The 23987-nt window shown below is 43.4% G+C and overlaps 1 protein-coding gene and 1 pseudogene across 32 annotated transcripts in view; both read left to right on the top strand.

Annotated features, from left to right (window-relative positions):
• Pde4dip (phosphodiesterase 4D interacting protein) overlaps positions 1–8108 on the top strand; it is a 248460-nt gene extending 240352 nt beyond the window's left edge. For 9 of the 32 annotated variants that reach the window (XM_013075467.3, XM_004853867.4, XM_087212728.1 and 6 more), the window contains 5 exons: positions 563–706; positions 1721–1859; positions 2130–2176; positions 3085–3145; positions 3855–5295. In XM_013075467.3, the coding sequence (XP_012930921.1) occupies positions 563–706; positions 1721–1859; positions 2130–2176; positions 3085–3145; positions 3855–4015 (552 nt within the window). In that variant the 3' untranslated portion in view covers positions 4016–5295. Of the gene's footprint in view, positions 1–562; positions 707–1720; positions 1860–2129; positions 2177–3084; positions 3146–3798; positions 5296–6874 lie in introns of those variants that run through there. The other 23 variants (XM_004853870.3, XM_013075474.3, XM_004853873.3 and 20 more) reach the window with 8 other exon arrangements.
• Positions 7661–8108, top strand: LOC101714651 (anaphase-promoting complex subunit 10 pseudogene; annotated as a pseudogene).
• Positions 8109–23987: the final 15879 nt, after the last annotated feature.

The following is a 23987-nucleotide window of genomic DNA, read 5'->3' on the forward strand; positions in this document are numbered from 1 at the left end:
ACTTCATATGTGGAAAGGACAAGAGACCCAGCAGCCATGAGACTTCCATGTTCAGATTGAGTAGAGGCAGGGGAGGAAGTCAGCAGAGCTTCTCAGAGACTCCACTGTTGCGGTGGACTAGGCACCAGTGGCTATGCTGTCTGAGCCACTGAGAGCTGTGGATGCATTGGGACAGCCCTGGCTCCAGGCAGCCCGCACTTAGGGGCAAGACACAGGTCAAGTCCATGAGCACAATAAGGGCCACAAGCAAGTGCAAGAAATCTTCCTCTGTGCTGAGTGGACCGATATAGAAGTGGTCTCTTACTGCAGACAAAAGGAGTAACGGGTTCAAAGAGGACGCAACGTGGGGTGAGTTGTGAAAGCACATAGGGTACCCTGGTGGAGGAGGGATTCTGGGTCATTGGAGCTGCACTTCAGTCGTGGGACTGGAGATAAGCCAGGGTCTCACCAGCTCAGGCAGGCCCACGCTCTGGCCCACTTGCCAAGGAGCCCGAACCCTGAGCGCAGGGTAACATGTGCTATCTCTTTCAGCGATGTCCATGGCCCCTACTCCTTTCCCCAGGTGCTGGGCAGCAAAGGAGGCCATGAGCTTCGGGGCAGCATCAGTGCCTTGCACCACACCCTGGAGGAGGCCGCGTCCCTCCTCACCATGTTCTGGCGAGCAGCCTTGCCAAGCTCCCCTGGTCCTGTGCTGCCGGCCAAAGCGGTAAGAAGCCAGTGTCTTCTACTGGTTCAAACCCAGCAACTCTGGCCCCAGGATGGTTATTTCCTCTCAGCCCCACAGCTTTCCTGAAGGTCAGGAACTATATGGTGAGTTGGGATTGACAGGACCTCAGGAAAGCGTACCCTGGCCCATGGTGGCTGCTTTCATTGAGGTTTTGACTACCTCCCTCTCCTCCCACCCCCACGATAAGAAATCACAGAGGAGAAGGAAAGGAAATGGAGAAGTAGAGATATAGTTGCCCTGGTACTTACTCCCTAAATATCCGGTTTCTGTAACCTGAAATCTGGCTGAGCTGAAAGTCAGGAACCTGTTGAAACTTCAGCACCCTTCTCCACCCTTCAGGTCTGCCCAGTCAAAAGGCCGCAGAATGTCACCATGAGCCTGTGAGCCTCTCTTAGCTGCCCCCCAGAATCCCAACATATCTTCTAAGTTTGCATCTCTGCACCAGGCCTGGGGAAAGCCAGCCACCCCACAGGGTCTGCTGGGATCTCAGGCTGGCAGACCCTTGGTAGCAGGTTTCCCCAGGATTTTATTTCGAGATTACTTACTGCTACTGATATCCTGTGAGATCCAACAATGCTAATTCCAGGGAAGTGCTTTACCACCTTCATGCTGGCATGAACATTTATAAACTTGCACATGAGCATCAAGCCAGCCCTGTCTCCCCAGATATAATATTCCCAAGCTCCCGAGTCCCACCTGTGATGGGCAAGTGCTAGAACTGACACAAAGACTGAGCTCAAGGTCTTACTTGCAGTTTGGAGTTTGGTATTTGTCTGAAGTCTACACTCTTCAGCAGGAGTGTAGACCTGTGCTTGTCTGCTTGTTTTAAGTTTCTCAATATTCCTACCAGTGGCCTTGTCCTCAGTGGTCCACAGCTAAAGTTTTGAGAGGGGCATTAATGGAGGGAACCCAGTCCAGAGCATGTTGAGATGATGGTGAAGTTGTTTTAGATTGTAAAGCCACAAAGCATGAGCGCCTGCCCCTCTTTTCCAGGGAGACGCAATGGAAAGAGAACTCTTGGAACTGCGAGCCCAAGTGTCCAAACAAGAGCAGCTCCTTCAGAGCACAGCTGAGCATCTGAAGACTGCCAACCAGCACAAGGCGAGCATGGAGCAGTTCATCGTCAGCCAGTGTAGGTGCCCCTGAGCTCAGGACAGAGGAAAGGGGCTGGTGTTCCAGGTGCTCCACAGGTGCTGCACAGGACCGGTAACCATAGAGGCCCAATGTTAAGAGCAGAGTGAGGATGCAGCAGCCCTACCCTCCTGGGCCAGGGGTCATTGTGGGTGCAGAGAACGGGAGGACAGGGTCAGCAAGAGACCCTGGGCTGAGTGGTCATAAGAAAATGCTTCAAGTAGGACCCAGCTGATAATGTCTGCCTTGTGGGGCTGTTTTCTTATTTTAGTGACCCGGACCCATGATGTCTTGAAGAAGGCAAGAACTAATTTGGAGGTAAGGAAACAAGGGTACCAGTCCACGCCTCAGACAGAACCTGCCCCCACCCTGTCAGTGTCTGTCATTAGATTTTTAGGAGCCCCTGACCTGCTGTGACCTTCCAGGAGGAGACTGCTGGTCTGTTTGTCGGATCCCAAGTCTTCAGTGAGCCTCCCTGGGTTGCCATCCCATTGCTCTCCTGCCCACTCAGCCCTGCCCCCTGAGTTGTTTACACCCGCCTCCTCCTCATCTGGCCAATTTACCATTTCCTCTCCTTGATAACAGTGAGGAGCCTGGCGCAGTGCTAGGCACTTGGATCCAGAGGGCAGAAAGATCCCGAGGCTGTCTGTGAATTAGTTGCCTGTAAAGGGATATCGAGGCTGCTTCTACCTTATGACGTTTCCTAAATATAAGCAAGGTGCAACCATATAAATTGATTTCACTGCACACTATTGGGTTGAAAACAGCTCCTTGATTTTGACATGTTTTTCTGTAAAGAACATCAAGAAAGATCCACTGGGTCTGATTGACCAAAAAGACAATGCCAGACATTCAAATGCTAAGTGCTGATTATTCCCTAGGAAGTACTTTGGAAAAAAAGAGCTTGACATATTTGAAATGTTTTAAAAATCAGAAACTAGGGACTGGGGATGTAGCTCAGTGGTTCTGCCACCTTCCTTGGAAGTGCAAGGTCCCAAGTTCAATCCCTGGTACCAAAAAAAAAAAAAAAATCAGAAACTAAACCTTAAAATTTATACTTTAAACTTTCTTAGTGTATTCAGCATATTCCTAGAATTGCTCCTAAATTGTAACCTGAGGAAGTGTTGACCTCTACAGTGAACGTGGGTTGGGCAGTGATTTAAATCACACTTTTGCTTTCTCTGATTCCCTTTGGTTCTTCTCTGATGATGTCTTTCTCTCCTGAGCCTCTTGAGCACAACACTTACCAGACTGCCTCTGTACAGCCTTATTCCCGTCCCATCGAAGGTAACGCAGCAGTCTCCCAGTCCTGCCGGCTCTCTGGTGTGGAAGCTTCCCTCCCTGCTCCCCTCACCCCTTGGGAAGCGCCAAGGCCTGGGCTCCAGCTCCGGGCTCGCCACTACTGCTCTGCCCTGTAGCTGGCCCCTCAACCTCTACGGGCCTCCTCCTCTGTCAGAGGTGGAGCTAGACTTAGATGGCCTTTGCTGATTTGATCCTTCCTTAGAATTGGGGCGTTGTAAAAGGGACTCAGCCACAAGACATCCTCTCCCTCCTACAGGAGGCTGATCCGACATGTGCATGTTTCATGCTCAGCTTTTGGTCTCCCAGAACATGGCAAAGGCTGATTTGGTTTTGGCTTCAGATCATATGACTTGGAGCATGAATTGGGCCCTGAAGAGGTAGTTGTAGGATGTGGTCACACAGTGTGCAATGCCTGATCCCCGAGCAGCAGGAACTTCCGTGCTCGGGAGCTTTTCCTCTAACCTGGGTCCCTGTACCTCCTTCAGAGCCAGAGCATCCCCTCAACGCCGCCTTCTAACCCGCCCTCACCAGCGTCCTGGCTTCTGGCACCACTTAGTTCTCTCTCGCTCCACCTCTGCGCGAGGTCAGCAGAGTGTGACAGTCCTCTCCGAAGAGTTTTGTTTTATTTTTACCTGCAGGCAAAATCCCTAAGGGCTCTGCTGTGCACTCCAGCCTTATGACCCTTGCCTTCCAGGAGCCACAAAAGAAGCGAAGCCACCAGAGGTCCTTAAAACAGCAGGAAGAATGGGGCTGCCCCCCTTTGGTGCAGCTGCCTATCTGTTGATGAACACCTGGGCCCCATCCCTCCTGAGTGGCTGGAGGTCCAGAAGAGAGGACAGAGATGTGTCCTTTTAGGACAACAGAAAGGCAGAATGACTTCCTGGCAGCAATGGATACTAGTAGCGAAGGTCCACTGGGCCCAGCACTTAGCAAAACACCTAGATTGCATGGGAGACCCCATGACACTGCTTCCAAACAGCCTCCATGCAAGGCATCTGCCACGGCACGTTTCTCACCTCAGGACCCGTCCTCAGTCAACTCAGGGGAAGTAGGACCTTGCCTCCTGTGAACGGGGCTGTGGGCCCAAGCTGCAGTCCTCAGGCAGCTCTAGAAGCACACTGCTGAGTGGCAGTGCCCTGCTGGACAGTGTCGCAGGGGGCTCAGCAAGCACCACTCACAGATCCAAGGCCAGCTCTGCTGAGCCAAAGCTTAGGTCTACACCACCACACCCGAACATGTGAGTCCAGGTGATGAATGTGGGACTTCCTGGATGCCCGCTCTTGCTTATTCCACACCTTCTGTTTCTTCGCTTGTGTAATCTCTGAATTGTACTGACCCCTTTTAAATAGGCTGTTCCTATTTTGTCCATTTTGTCATCCTTACTTCCCCTGGGGGAATTAGGGATTGTTGGTGACACCAAGACTATGCATCATCTTGCCTATAAGACACCTGTGCTCATTTTCAAGGTGCGTGGGTATGTCCCTGAGCTGCACTGTATGCAGCCTAGTCTGTCTTAGTCCCCGTAGGATGTGGGTATGTGTGTATAAATGTATGATAGAGATTTATATATGTTGCTATACCCATTTGGCAAAGGCCAACATAACTTGCAGAGTGGGTGGGTGAGAAGAAATGAAAGTCTTTTGGGTGCCTATTAAAGTAAAATGTGTATAAGGAATAGTTTTTCATTGCCTGTTTTGCTTTTCATTTCTGCCCTAGTCCCTGAATAAATGTATAAGAAAAGAAAAAAAAAAAGTCATTAAGAAACTCAAAGACTAATCCTTGAAGCCTAAATTGAAAAGATTACATTTTTTTCCTTCTTTGTCATTTTGTAAAACTCTCTAGTCTAAAAATATGAAAGACTGTTTCTCATACTCAGTGTACCTGACAGTCAGCTGCAGACACTGTAGGAGCTACCTGCTGGGCTGCAGTCCCCAGGCTCTAGTTTGTGTGAGGACCCAGAGTCTCCATCTTCCACAGAGCACTCAGTGACTGGTGGGGGAGAGCCAGAGACCACAGATTTTTAAAAGTTACTCTATATCAATTGAATTAGAACAATAAATTAAGAACCTTCTATTGAAAAGTACACGTGGCTTCCATACATTTAAATAAAAAATGTTAAACTATTGCTTGAGAAAAACTCTTGGTCCTTTTCCTTTCCAGAACTAAAATTTAGTATCATTTCACAGTTAATTTTTACTAACAGTTAAAAATAAAAACCAACAATGACAGCTAGAACAAAAACCCTAATCACTATCACTACATCTGCCACCACCACCAGCAGCAATAACAAAAGACCAGGCAAAACATTCCTGCTTTGGGTAGAGTGTGCCCATTCCAACAGTGAGATCATGAACTTGACCTCTGCTTTTATACTCAGGTATCTAGGTATTTGCATGAGTGCCTTTGGCTTTTAAATACAGAGAGAATTAGCTGGCAGAACTAGCCTAATGGTTGAAAAGTCAGCATAAGGATTGATTAGCATTTAGAGAGGAAGTAGCAAAACAAGAAGGCCTCTTTCTCTGAGTTGAAAGAGAGTTGGTGTCAGAATGATGTCACCTGAGAGTAACTTGATTACCTATCCGTGGTTCTGAAGATGGAAACACTACAAGCTAAAACTGTGGGCAGCCTCTAAGTTGGAAAAGACAAGAACACAGGACCCCTAGAGGCTCCAAAAAGGAATGTGAACCTGCCCACAACACTTTTAGTGGAGTGAGACTTACTGTGGACTTCTGATCTTCGGAATCATACAGTGATTTGCATTGTTTTAACAATATATTTGCAGCAACTTGTTACAGCAGCAATAGGAACTCATACTCTTGTCATTGGTGGATTAACAGTATTTAATACCAGTCCTGGTGACTGTTTCCTGCCATGGCTTTAGAATGATTCTTTTTCCTGGAATGTGAGTTTAAACTTTTTCCAATTCTCATTGTTCATAGTTGAAGTGATACAGGTTGTTTTAGCAGTCATCCCCACACAAAGAATCTAGGTTGTCACACATGCTCGGGGCATTACAAATATCTCATACTGTCCAAATTGGTGTTGTGCAAGGTGCATATTTGCAACACTGTTAGGAGAGCTTAGGCAGTCTCTACAAGGTTGGCTACAAAAGTGTTGGACACCTGAGGGTCATTCTTCATGTCTATGCCCCTTAGTATAGGAACCTTCTTCCCACGTATGAAGAATTTTTGAGGATCACACACACTTGCTATCTTAACCTCCTTGAGCAAAGATGTGGGTATATACATATATACATACACAAAGACATTGTTCTTGCTCACTTTTCTGGGCAGCTAACTTTTACCTGTCCTTCCAGAAAAACCTCAGATGTCTCATCCTTCCTGAATCTTTCCTTGATTCCCTTCCTCAGCCATTGTAGAAATTCTTCTAGGATCCCCACATAGGTCCTCTGCCCTCTTTATGACACTGAAATCCTGCTCATCAGACTGCCTCTGATATGAAATTATATGTAACTTAAGAGGAAAAAGGATACGGTATTCATCACTGAATTTCTAGAACACAGCCCAATATCTGGCATGTGATATAAGGGTAACAAATGTTAACCAAATGACTAAAGGATTCAAACTCAACACCAACTCTCCTAAGAGAAAGTTATTATCAGGGCAGTCCGGACTTAAGACTACAAAATGGTCAAAGATTTACCTGGTTATGTTTCCAAGATGCCTCTTTCTACTTCTTGCTCATGTGCTGCAGCCTCTACAAACTGCACACATCGCTTGGCACAGGCCAGCTGGCGTTCCTTCTGCGGCACCTCCCATTGGAGCTTCTGTATTTCAAGCTGGCTGCCGAATAAAGCACTCTTTAGAAGATCAAGCAGCGCCACCTATGGCTGAGCTGGAGAAGCACCAATGGAGCGCTGAAGAAAGCAGAAAGCGCAAGGACAAGAAGCACTGAGTGTCTGAGAGGACTGTGAACACAGAACTGAGACTGAGAAAGGCACAGCCCCAACTGCAGTTTCCCCTGTCTGTGACCCTCACATCCATGAAGTTGTCGGAGCTGCCACTGGTGCAGCATTTCTCGAAGCTGTGCCATTGTGTCATTCTGACCTTTAAGCATCTGGTACAAATTCTCGATCTAAAACGATGAGTGGGAGTGGCGCGGAACCGCAGAAGCTCCTGAATGCCCGAGTCGTGAATATTTTTTAAATGACTACACCAAACAAGACCCCTCCTGGTGCTGATCCTAAGCAGTTGGAAAGAACTGGAACACTGAGGGAAATTGGGTCACAACCTGTTGGGACACTGTCATCTTGCAAACCAGGATTTGGAGTGGATCAGTTATGCGATGACAATCTAGAAACTTCCTGGCAATAAGGTGGCTCCCAGCCTCATTTGGTGACTATTCAGTTCAGTGATTGTTCTTTGCCTGTTCTTGTGGAGCCGCACCCTACCCATGTGCCGACTGGTGCTCACAGAAAGACTCAAGGGCACCAGATGAAGATTACAGTTTTTTCCTCCATGTGGCTTTTTCCTCATCAACATGCAACTTGAACTGGTGGAACCAAGTGGCTGGATTCACATTCCCTTAACTGATAATCACAAGAAGCCACCGTGCACATTCATGGTACAGATTGCTGTTCTAGCCAATCACCAAAATGGAAGAGACACCCACGTGAGTCAGATTGAAATATGCACTCCAGTGGAAGAGAGCTCTATTGGTAAATTTTCTAGGTGTACAACTATTGATTTTATGATGTATCTTTCAATAAGGTGACTTTAAAATGGAGTGAAAATGATTAAACACATTGTTTTATCATCTCATTAGATATTGATATAATCTGATATAGATATCCTTATTGAAAAAGTATCAGTTATTTTGTAATTTTATATATGTTTAAAAGTATTTTACTTTGATAAATCAATTTTGGATCAAAAAAAAAAAGAGAAGGCACATCAAACATGTTAGTAAATTAAATATAAATCCATTATCTTGCCTGTAGAGATTTCATTCCAGGACTATCCTAAAATACCAATTTAAGTTAAGCTACAATTTTCCCAGGCTACTATTTGTTAGTCTGACAAATATCTATCTCTACAAAATATAGAATACTTTTCTACATTAATGGGACAATTATTTCTTCACAAGTCTATGACTCCTAAATATTTTATCTCACTTTCCCAGATTTCCAGAATGGCTTTGAGGCTTAGAATTGTACTTTGTTGCTTTTGAGGTAACTTCTTGACAGACTGCATTTTATTCTGTTTCTCTTGAAGAATCTGAATTCTGCAATAAAAATGGCATATTGGGCCAATATCTTTTAACCCTTTTAAAAGTAGCCTATTGGGTCAATGATAATTTTTTTTTAATGTAGCCCAGACTGGCCTCAGACTCCTGGCAATCTTCCTGCCTCTGTCTTCCAAGTGCTGTAACTACAGGCGTGCACTACCATAACCTGGCTCAGTGATAATCTTTTAACGCTTAACCCTTCCTCCAATCGAGGATTTAAAGGACTTCTTAGAAAAACATTGCCTTCTGATTTTTTCCTGCACAAAGTACCCATTAAGGTTTTAAACCAATCAACAAGAAAGATGAGTAGGAAATATAAAATACTTCCTTCAGTACTCAAGGGCCTCAATTGTCAAGCACTGTGCTTTTTCTTTGCTGGCAGCCACACTAGGCAGTTCTCCACATCAGTATGCAACATGAAAGAGCTTTAGCTATACTAGGATAGGGCACTACAAGGGCATACCAGGTCAGAAGCTCAGCTTAAATTGTAGTAATTTTTTTTTCTAAGCAAACATTAAAATCTATAATTGAGAAGTTAAGCTAAAATCAAAATCACAAACTTCTGGCCTGGGGATTTAGCTCAGTGGTTCTGCTGCCTGCCTCTCAAGTGCAAGGACCCAAGTTCAATCCCTGGTACCCGCCCCCCCAAAATCACAAACTTCTCATCTTAGTACCTCATACAGTTTTAAAGACAGCATGCAAGTTTTAGCCACACACCTACGAGACACCAGAAATTGTGACCTGTACAGATTGAGATAAAGTCTACATGAGAAATAAAGGGACAGACTACACTTTTAAGGGAAATATTCCTTGATACTGGGGACCCCTGAAGCGATACTGGAAACCTCTGCAGTAGGCACCAGTCTCATACTCAGTGTATGATGCAGACCTGAGGGGGAAAAAAAGTAAGAGAGACAGAAAGCGGGGTGCCAGGACAATGAATGCCAGTGCAACCTACAAAGGCGCTGGCCAGTCCCAGCCACTGATTTTTATTGGTAATCAATTGAAGTAAAGGCGAGTTATGTGCAAGGGCAGAACTACGTGCAGGGATGCACAGTCGTGTGGTTTCTATGGAAATTAATATAAGCAAGGCTCATAAAAGACAAGACAAAGCATTTGTGAATTAGGAACAGGATAGACAAAATATATGGTTGTAGTTAGAACACTGTCCTTCCAGCAAGAAGGTTTTAGTTGTGGGAATGGAATTTGGGTGCAAGTTTCTCTGATCTTGGCACATAGGCTATAACCCGACTCACGTGTATAAATAAACCAGTTGTGGGGTTAACTCTTCACAGCCTGCTTCGGCAAAATCAGTATTGCCATCTGCTGCACCTTGAGGCACCAGGAGTGGACAGTTTCCATCTCTCAAAACCTACTTAGGTTAACAGACTCAGGCCAGAAAACTGGAAAACGTTGTTACCTTCAAGGGCACCGTATGAATCACACATGCAGGGTGGAAGAAAGAAGAATTGGGAACAGTAGAAATCTTGTTTAGATATTTAAGTTACTGAGAAATAAAGAATTTTAGAACAGGAAGGCAGTTGGACTCGAGGTGTTCTAGACCATATTTCTAGAACTTCATGATTAACACACTGAAAGGAAGTTAGCTTCTCTCATAGGGCAACTTGGTGTTTTGGCTTCTGAGAGAACATATGCTGAGGTCAGATGAGATTAGAATATCGTAATTTCTTCTTCATTGTAGCATTTTAAAAAATGAAGGCCTGGCTTTTTAAAGACTTCCTTTGAGGGGCTGGGGATTCAGCTCAGTGGTTCCGCCGCCTGCCTTTCAAGCGCAAGGACCCGAGTTCGATCCCCGGTAACAAAAAAGAAAGAAAGAAAAAAAAACTTCCTTTGAGAACATTACTTTAAATAGGTGTTACACGAGCAACCCAGAAGGGATCAAAGGGCGCGTCCAAACAGAGACGCACACTCGGGTCAGCTTACATCACACAGTTTATTACACACTTTTTAAGATCACAACACACAAACTCCAGTACCAGAGCATAGCGAGTCGACCGCAGCGTGTGGGGCTCAGGGCGGGCTGAGGAAGGGCAGGACCTCCGACGATCGATCGGAGGGTGGCTTGAGGTCCGCGCCGCGGGAGGAGAGTCCCTCTCAGCCCGGGCCTGGCCGCGGCGCGTCCGCACGGGTTGCGCACAAGCGGCGGTCAGCGCCGCCCTGCGGACGAGCGGGCTTGCGCGGCGGACCGAGGAGCGGGAAGAGCCAGCGCCCCCTGCCTCCCGCCCCGCTGCGCTTCTACGGGAGCGGTCGCAGATGGTGGGGTCTCCTGGTCCTTGGCCCGGAGCGATGCTCCCGAGACAGCCCTGACACTAGAAAAGCTTGAGTTTTTATAGCCCTGTCTGGGTGTGTCTGTTTTAAGACGCGGTCATCAGCGGAGTCACATGTTGAGCAGTAAGTATAACGATCCGCGTGAGAACATCTGGAGTTATCAGCTTTGGGAGTTCCCAGGCATTTGGCAGCTGTGGAGGTCCTAGGGTCTCATGCAGGATTTGCGTAGTGACGTCTGAAACTGGAGGTGCCTATGCCAAGGTACTGCTAACACTATGCTTATGATACGGCACTCATAAAAGCAAGGGTACCGGATTTAGCAACAAAAATGTCAGATGATTGATTAAAGTTGAACTGTGCATAAATAATAAATAATTTTATTATAAATATGTTCTTTACACTGTGTGGGACATACTTATGGCATTGTTTGTTGTTGATCCAAAATTCAAAGTTAATTGAGCATCTTGTATTGTTCACACCAAAAGATGAACAACTGGCAATGAGAAAATGGAGAATTTAGAGAAAACGGGTTAAAAGTGATTTAAATGTCACGTGAAAGAAAATGTTATCTATAATTATAAAGTGTTGTTATCGATGATATTCCTTATGCCTACCTAACTTTTTAAACCAGAAAAGTCCAGATAATTGCTAAGCCATCACAGGTAGGTCAAAAATGCTTGAGCAGATAAAAGAAAAATCTGTCTGGAAACATGTGGGGTCTCAAATGCCTGACACTACGTACATGACTGACGTGTCAATCTCAAGATTGAGATCTCCATCAGATGTAAACTGATCAACGGAAAATTCCCTGAAAAGTCCTTCACTACTATTTTTTTGCATGAGAAATCCTTGAGGATTTAAGGCAAAACAAATATATAAACGAGGAATGTGAGAGATACTAAGAAACAGTGAAGTTAACCAATCTAAAAACCCAAAAGAAGATGGTTCAGATCATGGCCCTACCTCTTATCTGCTAGGCAAACTCTGCAAGTTATCTAATCACTCTGCGTTTCAGTTGACTCATTGGCATTATGTGGTTGCCCCTCTCTCTCTGTTTCTCATCTCACCATGTAGTTCAGGCTGGCCTCACACTCACAGTGATCCTCCTGAGAGCTAGGAGTACAGGTGTGCGCCACCACACCCAGCCTATTGCTTTCTTTTTCAATGAAGATAATAATGACTGTGTCAGGGAGATTTGGTGAGGATTAAATGAGACAATGTGCAAAATATACCTAGAGTCTGGGGATCAGAGGGAGGGAGAGTTAAAGGTAAGAGGAATAAAAAGATTGAAAGTGATCAAGATATGTTATATGCATGTACCAATTTCTCAAATGAAAATCCCTGTTGTGTATTGTAAAAATACACTAATAAGATGAAACTTAAAGAAAACACTGGTAGCATACTGCCTTGCATACAGCTGTTCAAACTCACCACTCCCTTTCCCTTCAGGCCAGCTCTAACTCCTGCAGCTAGAGCCTCAGCTCCACTGGAAAAAATATTAAATCTAAAGGGAAGAATAAATGATGTAGGCGCCATCCATTCTAAATCCTCGTAAGAAAATGTAGTAGATTCTTGGACTAATTTGGCCAACGTCCTTAGCATTTTTCTACTCCTCTCATTCTACAGATAAGGAAATTGAAACCTAGAAAGATCACTTGTAAGGCAAAAGCAGTAAAGGAATCTAGCATTCTACTTTTCCTTTCGCATTTCACCCAGAGAGATCACCACAGAAGACAATGCCCAGTTTTTTCTGATTTAGTAGAATATGGTAATTTAGGGACTGAGAAAATGTGCTGCATTAAGTTGGTCCTTGAAAAAATACATATGGAGGCAGTAGGAATAATGGTCAAGGGCATGACAGATGCTGAAGGCAAGAAAGCTTGGCAAATCACCACACTTCCCTAAAAGACTGAGTCAGCCTGGCACGGTGGTTCGTGCCTGTCATTCCCTGCACTATGGGAGGCTAAAGCAGGAAGGTCAGGATTTCAGGCCCAGCCTGGACAACTTAGCAACTAAGCAGGACCCTGTCTCAAAACATAGAAATGTAGCTTGGGGGGAAAGCCCTGGATTCAGTCCTCAGTACCACAACTAATTAATTAATTAACCAATGCCTTAATCTCCTCATCTATTAAGAGGATGGACTCTAATGGTAGCAACCTCATATGAAGAATACTAAGAGAAATAATGCACAGAAAGTATGTTGCAGAGTGCCTGTCTTGCAGCAAGTCTTCAAAAAATGTTAGCAGATTGTTAAATTCTAAGAAAAGCTTAGGTGGATCCAGAATTAACTGCATTTGCTTATCACCAAATCTTGTGAACTCTTCAAGATATCTAAGGAAATTTATGTACTCAAGAAAGGGGGGCTAGGTAGGAGAGCACCTCTTTCTCCATCTGGCCCGAAGGCACTAACTCAACTCAAGGAAACTAACTCAAGGTAAACCCTGCTAACTCAAGGAAAGTAACTCAAGGAAACCTTTCAATGACTAAGCTGAAATTAAAGACAGTAAATTTTCATCACAATGTTACCACCTAGGATGAGAAGACTGGTGTAACTAACAGGTTTATACACTGTATTTCATCAGGTTTTCGCTGATTCTGCAGCTTGTTTTTCTTAGGAAACATTGTAGTCAGGGCTTGCAAGGGAATTGATTTAATACAGGATACATAAATTATAGGATTATGTTATAATATTCACCCAAAAAGTCAAACTCAGAGGAGTGCAAGAGATCTGTCCACACGCTAGAGAACTGAAGAATCCAGCAGAGGGACTGGTTCCCATGGCAGTGTCCCACACAAGTCCAGCGGAAGGCCTAGAGCCCACAGCAATGTCTCATGCAAGTCCGTATCAAGGATCTGCACTGGGAAGACCCAAGGCCAGTGGTGGAAGCCAGAGTCTGTGCCAGAGGGGTGAAGGATCTGTCACCAGGCTGAGGGAGCTGCGCTGGAGTCAGGAAGCGATGCTCAAGGTGAAACCAGGGTTCCCCAGATGAGAACAGCAGCCATTCCCAGCAGCAGCCAAGTTTGTATCAGCAAAACCAGCCACGCCAAGCTTCTCCAGGAAAATCAACAGCACACAACCTTCCCCTCCAGTTCTCCTTCTATGCGTTGGCAACAATCCTCAGGAGGATCTTCTATGCCCAGAACCACACTGACTCAGTTCAGCTGGGCATTCCAAGTTGACCATTAGTTAATCCACCACAGGAAATATCACTGGACCAGAGTCTTAACACTAATCCATGTAAACACAGGACTCCACTGAAATGATTTTCACTCTGGTACTACTTCAGAGTTTGACATAAGATCAAATAATAGCAAACAGCAGTAACCAATTACTTGGCTCCTTCTCAATCTTCAGTTTTAACTCTATAATTTGATTTAATGCTTATGCAATTGACAATGAGGTGATCTCTTTTAAAAATTAATGTTTTCAACAATTTTCCCCAATACAAGCCATGGCACAGAAAAACATTGCTTTTTGAAAAGCGAAGAGAAATGGCTTTGGCTAATCAAGTTTTTAAAAATCTTAATCCAAAGTGCATCAATCTTTTTATTATCATATGCTGATTATTACCCTTAGGTTAACTGTCAATAGTTGGCAAGCTCTCTGCCACATAATATTAATATTCTACAAGACATTTTTAGTGGTGGAGGAGGAAAAAGTTTAAACTAAAAGAGTGTAGTGACAGCCAGGGAGTGTTAACAAGTCCACTCGCGTCTTCTAGGTCAGATCCTCCACACTAACGTTCTTAGTGCTGAAAGGAACTTTAAAGGTTCCACAGAACAATGAGGTCCAACATGTTTACCTCATACTCAGTACGCTCACAACCCAGTTGAGGAGGTAAGAGTCAAAATTCAAGGTATGGATTGAAAATGCTAAAGGTGAGGGAATACCAATATGGCAGAGTTGCCTAAACTTAAGGAAAAAGATATAAGGGGTTGGAGAAGATCATTGTAGATGAGGAAACATGGTATAAAAATAGAAATTGCTATACCTCAAATATACACATGCCTTTCAGCAGTTCACTTATTTCAAGTATAAATGGTTGACAGAGCAAAGTTTTAGAACAAGTGTTTTAAAAATTCACCCATCACCTGATGAATGAATAAATAAAGGATGGTATATCCATACAATGGAATAATATTTGGGGACAACAAAGAATGATACATGCACAACATGGACAAACTTTGAGAACATTTTGTTAAAGGAATAGTCAGTCCCCCCAAAACACATTATTTGATACCATTTATGTGAAATGTGTAAAACAGATAAACCTATAATCGGAGAAAGTAGACTGATAAATGAGTAGGACTAGAGGAAATAAGGAAATGGGAACGTTGGGTAATGAGTCAAAGTTTCTTTATAGAATGATGAAATGTTCTAAAATTGATTGCAAAGAGCTTTACAAAACTATGAACATACTAAAACCTTGGTGTTCATTGAATTGTACAGTTTAAGTGAGTGAATTGTAACATTACGTGAACTGTATTTCAGTAAGTTGTTATAAAAATGTTCCATAAAGCCCGAAGAAATTTCAGGGATTATAACTGATAATGATTATTGCACATGCACTTAGAATGCGTGTCACACATAGAAGAAGATCATTATTATACTTGAAATATAAAATAAAACAATATATCTTCTTCAAGCTTCTCTAACAGAGATCATCACTACGTATTTCAGAATCTCTTTCCGATCTTTTTTTTAGTATGAATATTCTAAAAGTAGTCGTTATTTATTTAGTATGTTTTCTTTCCGATCTGGGCGCTCCTCTCCAGCCTTCCTGAGCGGCATCTGTTAGGTTCTGCTTTCTTCTTACCAGGGTCAGTGTAGAGTCACAGCAGTTCTCCCCAGCTTTCGCTTCTCCTTCATGGAAATTTTTCTTAACGCACAGCTCTGATAATTTCAACCCCCGTTTGTAAAAGCTTTGATGATTTTTAACTGCATAAAAATGAAGTTTTACACAACTGAACCTGACAAGAGTCTGCTTAAAATTTTCTCAGTCTACCTACCCAGCTTGATCTCCAGCCAGCCCAACTGGATTTCCCAAAACATATCCTGTGCTTTCTTGGTCCCACAGCATTGTTGCCTCTTCAGCTTCCTAAATTAAATTCCATGCTCCTTGTGGCAGCTCACTTTATCTCCTCCAGTTAAAATTAACTGGGCCCTCATATGCGGGTCAGGAACATGGGAAGAACCATTCTCTTTATTTTTTGTGTAAACGTAAAACTTTTCATAATGAAAAATCAAAAGAGGTAGTTTCATTATAAAAATATGAGCATGTATAATCCTTTTATTTTTACATTTTAATTTCTGAGATTGCATGAACTGAGGTTATAAATAGCAAAGAATATTAGCCTCCCTGTTACAGCTTCTCTCAGTCACCTGAGTTACGTAAAACAGTGGTGTTGAATCCCTTCCCCAATATGAAGGGATTAAAAAGAATAAATATGCCTCTAAGTAACTCTCAAACTTGAGGAAATCAGATATAACTGAATATTGGTGATAGGAAGAAGAGATGCAGAAATAAAATATCAACAAGATTTGTTTAAGAGGAATCTGCAACCTTTTTCACTGGACAGATTAAACTAATAAAAGCAGAGTTCTCTCTCTCACTTCATGTCTTAGCACCCTTTAGTCTCACACTGAGCAGCCCACTCTCTTCCTCTCCTGTTTTGCTTCTCATATAGCCCAGCTTGAACTATGTTCTCTGCTCTGCATAGGATCCTACGACATCAGTCGGTGTTTGGGAGCCATGTTTTCTGACAATCAGAGTTGTGACAGACAGCAGTTTATGGAGAGATAGTTCCAAGGGCCCATCTGGCTTTAAGAGCCTTCTCTAAACCTACAGATTTTACTGATTGAGAAACCAATTGTATGAATGTCCCTGGATGCCACCAAGGCTTTGCCTAAGCTGCTCCCAGCCTGTTTCCCCTTCTCTCCTCTTTCTAAACCTGGTTCTTCATTAGGCTGCATATCAAACTTCCTCCCCGATCCAGTATGACTATGATTTGACATCCATGCTGAGATTCTTCTGCAAGTAAAACCGAGTGCTATGATAATAATCCTAGGAGAACAGGCAAAAATCAGCAGTGTCTTCAGTAAACCAGGACTTGTGGACAGCCATGTGTATCTACTGTTGCAGTCTCCTCACTCTGCCTGGTATCAATTATTTTAAATGTCTGGCTCACCCAAAATCACATAGTACAATTCTCAGGGATAGAAGGGCTGGGTCAGTTCCCAGGAGAACAAGCTGTAGTAAAAGAAGAGCACTCCCTCCCTTTCTCAGCATCTATGCTCTGTCTCTTTTCTTTCTCTTTCTCCTTTTTTTTTTTTTTTTTTTTGGTACCGGGGATCGAACTTGGGTCCTTGCACTTGTGCAGCAGGCGGTGATACCACTGAGCTAAATCCCTGGCCCAGCATCTACACTCTGTAACCCATGCTCCCACTATGTGCTGCTGTCTGTCGTACTGTGAGTCAAACTACCCCCAGACTGAAAAGCAAATTTAGCTCTTTCTTGGGCTAGAAATGTAGCTCAGTGACACAGTGCTTGCCTACCAAGCTCAAGGACTTGGTTTAAATGCCAGCAATGAAAAATAAGCAAATAACATAAATTTTTTAAACACTCAAAAAACACACCAAAATGCTTTCTTTTATAAAGTACCCTGCCTTGATTATTTTGTTAAAGCAGCACCGATTGGACAAAGACACTCCTAAAAGATAGCACAAGAAAATCTAAGTAACCACTGGTTTTGGATGACTTCTTACTATAGCACCAAAATCACTATCAATGAAAGAAAAAACAAAACAGTAAGCTGAACTTCGTTAAAACTAAATACTGCTGCTCTGTAAAAGGCATTATTAGAGAACGAAAAAGCAAATCACAGACTGGGAGAAAATATTTGTAAAATACAAATTTGATGAACTACTGGTATACAAAATATAAGAGAACTCTTAAACTCGACAATTAAAAAACCAAGCACCTAGTTTGAAACTGGGCTAAAGGTCTGGACACCTCACCAAAAAAGATACAGACATGGAAAATAAGTACATTAAAGGGTGTACAAAATTAGTTCTCACTATGGCATGGCAAACCAAAGCAAGAATTAGATACTGCTACATATCAGTTAGAATGGCTATAATCCAAAAACAGAAAGCTAACAAAGATGTGGCACATAGGAATTCTCTCACTCATTGCTGGTAGAAATGCAAAATGCTAGCACTTTGGCAGTTTTCTACAAAGCTAAACATAATATTAGTATTTATAGGTTAGCAAATATTTTCCTAGCTTCTTCCCCAAATGAAATGAAAAGTTATGTACACAAACACACACACATACACACACACACACACACACACACACACACACACCTGCAGATGAGTATTCACAGCATCCTCATTCATTCCTGTCAAAAACTGGAGGTAATCAAGATGTCTTTTATAAGTGATGGATAAACAGTTTCTGATATATCCATACAGAGGAAGAATATTCAGAAATAAAAAGAAATGAGCAATTCATGAAAAGACATGAAAGAATTTTTTAAAAGTTATGCCAGAAAGCTAGTATGAAAATCTTCACGCTGTATAGTCCCACATATAGAACATTCTGAAAGGTCAAAAGCTTGGTGATAGTAAAAAGACCAAGGGGCTGACAGGTCGGGGAAGAGGAGGGAGGAAACCTGAAGAGCCACGGGAACTTTTCAGCATTGAAACTCCTCCTCCGTATGATACCCTCATGGGGATTCCTCACATCATGCATTTGTCAAAATCCATGAATTTGTCTATAACTATAACACACAAAGAATTTACCATAATATAAAATCTACTAACATTAGTTAATTATATCAATATTTGTTCATTAATTACAGCAGATAAGCCATACTAGGGCAAGATTTCAATAACAGGGGAAATTGTGTACAGAGACAGAAGGTGTAAGGGAAATCTGTACTGTTCCCTCAGTGTACCTGCAAACCGAGAGGTGTCCTAAAGCGTCGCGCTTACTAATTTGTTTTCCAGTGTCAGGACAGGACAGCACCAAGTCAAAGTGTGCATCCTGTGATGGCATAGTTGATAGTATTGTTGAGGTGTACAACCTGGAGTCAGTACACTGGTGATTTCCACATGTGGTTCCTTAGGGTCCCCCCAGAATCCTGTTGGATGGAGGCAGCCTCAGTGCTCTGGACACTGACTGACACTGAGACCCATGTCATCTAACGGGACAGGGGGAAACCCGGCACTGTGAAACTGTGAACATTCCCAACCACTGAGACTTCCCAGCACCCGCAGGTCCAAGGAGAAGGAAGCCAAAAGGGGCTGAGGGCTACATTACGATCTCTTCTTGAAAGATAAAATGACTCTAGAGACTTTGGTAAATTTTGAGAAAGAATCAGAGGCTGTAAAAAGAATTTAAGTGAGGAGTAGAGGGTCCTAATCTTTTTCACCAGCAGCCACACACTAATCCATTCTACAACAGAAACAACATATGTAAATGCATGGACTTTTATGATGTAGTCAGAAAGTTCCCAGCCCCTTCTTCTTCTACCTGAAAACACATTGAAAATCCCCTGGTGCTGCAGACACTGAAACTCATCTTGGCCAAGTTAGGTCATTTATCGAATGAGTGGTGGCCCCATTACCTTTCTGCCCTTCCCCTTTTTCTCTCAGAAGCTGCCCCTCTGCAGATGACAGCCACTTGGTCTGAAATCACACATACTCTCTTCTTCACCGCCCTTCACTCACCGTGCTCACTGTCCGTGCCCCAGAACCCAGCAGCCCTGCAGGCGGGAAGGATGTGACCTGCGTGTGTTCTTGCTGGTTGTGCTCTGCCATGCTGCCCCTCTCGGTGTCTGCAGAGGTGAATCCCATGAGTGAGGGACCCGGGGTTTGCTCCCTATGCAGCCCCTCACCCAGTGTAGGACCTGGCACCTAGTAGCACCCAGTACATGGTCGGTGAAAGACGACACCGCCACAAGTCCCTGGGGAGACCAAGACTTCCATTCTGGCCTGTCAATTTCTAGGCCTAGAGGACCCTAGAATTGGAGGGTGCTAAAGGCTTTCCAAAGTGGCTGTCCTTAAACTCCAGTTGCACAGAAATATTACAGAGAATCAACTAATGGAATCACATCAAATTTAAAACCTTAAAACAGCAAAGAAAACCATCAATAGAGTGAAAAAACAACCTACAGAATGTGAAAAATTTCTTGCCAGCTACTTCTCAGGTAGGGGGCTAATATAGATTATATGAAGAACTCAAAAAAAATAGGCCCTCACAAATTTAAAGACCCAATTAAAGAATGGGTATCTGAAATGCATAAATATTTCCCAGAGGAAATACAAATGGCCAATAAGTACATGAAAAAGTGCTCAACATCACTGCTCATTCAAAAAATGCAAATTAAAACAACATCAAGATTCCATCTCATGCCAGAAAGAATGGCTATCTTCAAGAAGTTAACCAGGGCTGGGGATGTATCTCAGTGTTGCTGCACCTGCCTGGCAAGGTCCTGAGTTTAATCCCGGGTACTGAAAAGAAAAAAAAAAGAAATTAACCAATAACAAATGCTGGCGATGATGGAGGTGGGGGAAGGAACCCTTCTCCGCTGTTGGTGGTTGTATAAATTGCTACAACCACTGTGGAAAGGCGTATGGAGATTTCTCAAGAAACTAAAACTAGAGGTTGATCCAGCTATTCCCCTTCTAGGTATCTTCCTGAAAAAATTGTACTACAGTAATACATGCAAACACATGATTATTACAGCACAATTTATAAAACCTAAATCTTGGAAACAGACCATATTCTCATCAACAAAATGGCTAAAGAAAATGAAGTATTTATATAACACAGAATACTACTCTACCATAAAGAAGGATAAACTTGAGACATTTTTAGGTAAATGGATGCATCTCATGACCATCGTAAGTGAAATAAACCAGACACACAAGTTTAAATATCACACTGTTCCTTGTGTGAGAAACCTAAAGCATAAATAAGGAGCAAAATACTGTAGAGGACAGATATTAGGAAGTGGGCAGAACTTGTTCAAATGAGAAAAGGAACAAGAAATGGAAGGAGGGGTGAGAAGAAAGAGAGAGAGGATCTAAAGGGAGAAAAGAATTGAAGGAAAAGGTGGAAACGGAGCTTTTGTAAATTGGGAGGGGAAGAAGAGTTGGAGGGAGGGGAGGAGGAGGGGACAGAAAATAAAGAATTAAGATGTGTTAGGTACGTGTACAAATCCCCCATGTTGACTGCGATCATTATGTACTGCAAACTTGTCCTCATTTTTAAAAAGTGGCTGGTCTTTGTCCAGCATAATGACTGATGTCTATAGTCCCAGCTACTCAGGAGGCTGAGGCTGAAGGGTGGCAAGTCCCAGGGCAGCCTGGAACCGTCTCAAAAAAAAAAGAAAAAGAAAAACAAAAAAAGGCTTAGGGATGTGGCTCAGTGGCAGAGTGCCCCTGGATTCAGTTGCCAGTATTTCAAAACAGTGACTGTTCTTTAACACTTTTATACTGGACTGAACCAAGCTTCCCTGGAAAAGTTAGGAGACCATATGAAACTTTACTGTGCTTCACATTCAGAACGAAGAAGTAGCCTCAGACTGGGGCATGTTGGTGACGACAGAGGGAAACAGGTAAGGTGGCAAGGAAAAAGGAGTGGAAGCGTTGCTCCAGAGTGTAGTCAGGGCAAGGGAAGGGTAGAGAGTGGGAGAGAAAGGAGGTGGGAGGGGGTGAAGACCAGGACAAGGCCAGAGACAGACACACAGCACATTAGAGAGCCAGCCAAAAGGAGTCCAGAGGAGAACAGTGTCCACTAAGAAGATCAAGTAACTTATACCTGATCACAGCACTGGTGGCCATGGTGTGATATGTAGGATCTTGGCCTTCAGTTTTAATCTGACTTGGACGTGCAGGACCCTGTAGCTTTTACCCTTTGAATCTGACAGCTCTCCACTTTGTGTGTGTGAGGCAGCTCTTGGTCATCACAGTAGGATGATTCAGCGTTCAGCGGCACAGAGACCCACCCGGCAGAAGGTTCTCTATGCCCAAACTAGCCACACCCCAGGATGGAAGCCAAATGTAAGAGGTGAAAATTATAAGAAATGAATAGGTTGTGAGAGCTGTCATTAATGGATTAAGGCTGTTATTGCTGGGGTGGAGATGTTACTGCAGGAGTCGCTTCTTGCATAAAGGTGGTCCTGCCTCTCCTGTTGCCCCTACTACTTTGCCCTTGCACCTTCCACCACGGGATGACACAGCACAAGGTCCATGACAGGTATCAGCCCCCTGGTCTTTTTGGCCTCTAGAACTCCAGTAAATCTGTTTTTTATGAATCACCCAATCCTGGATATTCTAAACACACAAAATGGACTAAGGAAGTGTCTGAAAACTACCATTTCATATATTTTGTGTGGATTGTTAGTTGGTTTTGGTGGGAAGGTAAATCTCATCCATTATTCCATCTTGCCTGGTAAAAATCTCCTGGTTCTTTTTTTTCTTTTTTTTTTTGTTACTGGGGATTGAACTCGGGACCTTGTGCTTGTGAGGCAGGCGGCGGAACCACTGAGCTAAATCCCTGGTGTCCTGGTTATCTTTGATTGGATGTCAGTTACTGTGGCTGTTAACATGTTTTTGATAGTTGAGTATTTTTTTGTATTCCTATACCTATTGTTTAGTTTTCTGTGCAGAAGACCAAAGTATTGATTATGCCCAAAGCAGGCTGTAAACAGTGCAGGCTGTGAAGAGTTAACCCCACAATTGGCTTGTTTTGAGAAGTGAGTCTGGCCAAGCCGAGGTCAGAGTAACTCACACCCAAATTCCATTCCCACGACTAAAACCTAACTAGGACAATGTTCTAATTACAACCATGTATTTTGTCTATTCTGTTCCTAATTGGAGAATGCTCTCTTGTCCTTTACGAGCCTTAATTTCCATAGAAACCACACATAGCTCACCTTTACCCCAGTTGACTGTCAGTAAGTCAGTGCCTGGGACTGGCCAATGCCTTTGTCGGTTGCACCCGCATTGGTCATCCTGGCACCGTTTTCTCTCTCCTAGTTCTTTTAGTTTTCTCAGGCCTGCGTCTATACTGGACAGGACGCTGGAACCTAACTGCAGGGGTCCCTGGTATTCTGGCATAGTTAATTGGAAAGCATTTGGCTGGCCCTTCAAGAATTTTTATTAAAGTTCTTTAGTTCTATCACCCTGCATTACTCCATACCTGGCAAGTGTTTTGCGGACAACGTTCTTTGACCTAGTTAGTCCTTATTACCATGGCACCACAATTGGAGATTTCACTCTGCTTTTTGCAAGATTTTGTGGTGTCTCCTAAGCTTCCCACACAGAGTCCTTTGGGAGAAAGTCAGCTGTGCACCTGAAGCCCCTCAAGTTTCAACTCATTCCTCATAAGTTTTGTTGGTTTCACTTTGTCCCAGAAGATACTCTCTGGCTGGGTAAAGGTCAATCCTCACTCCACGCCCAGATTCAGCAACTAGCCTCAGGGGGTTAAGTGGCTAGAAAAGTCAGATCACCAGGGCAATTTTGCTTTCCCCAAGACTAGCTCAGCTAGTCCTGGTTGCTACCAATTCTCTTCTGCACCTAAAAACCAGATGCCACCCCTCAAAATCCTCTAAGCTCTACAGGCCTCTAAAACTAGCCCTTGATCTGGTAGACCCCAAGATTGTCAAATTCCTTTATTTCATCCTCAGATACTCTAAATCACTCTCCAATCTATAGAATGTAGATCTGCCAATTCAGGTTGGCCCAAAGCATTTGTGCATTTAAAATATTCTTAACCTGCCCCTTGATACTTTTTAATTTTCTGAGATCCTCTTAAGGGCATCCCATTACCCAATTCTAACCTCTAACTTGTAATCCAGAACTACTATAACTGATAGCCAAAAATCCTGGAAAATAACTAGAGTTCTAGATCATGGTTTTGAGTATCAATTGACCTGGAATTTTCCCCTTAAGAACAAAGTACACAGGTTAGCAGTGACCTCAACTCTCAGTTGCTCAATATCCTTACCTGGTCTTACAGGCTGTTAATATTGAGAACACTTTGGAAATGGTACTGAAGGGAAATTAGCTTGGGAGTAGTTAAATAATCTGAAAATCTGGCTTGGGTTTTAAAATATCATACAGCATATAGATCTAGGCCTTCTGACAAAGGGAAGTCTCAAGTTTCCTTCAGAGCAAAACTAAGTCCCTAAAGAATGCTAACTGGTAGGAGGGCATGAGCAGTTCTCTTCAGCCAATGTGTGAGCCTGGAGCCGCTGAATGTATTAGGAAAAGGGA

Source organism: Heterocephalus glaber, unplaced genomic scaffold (assembly GCF_053883595.1).
Source record: "Heterocephalus glaber isolate CG9 unplaced genomic scaffold, H.glaber_assembly_v1.0 deba00001442, whole genome shotgun sequence".
Classification (NCBI taxonomy): Eukaryota; Metazoa; Chordata; class Mammalia; order Rodentia; family Bathyergidae; genus Heterocephalus; species Heterocephalus glaber.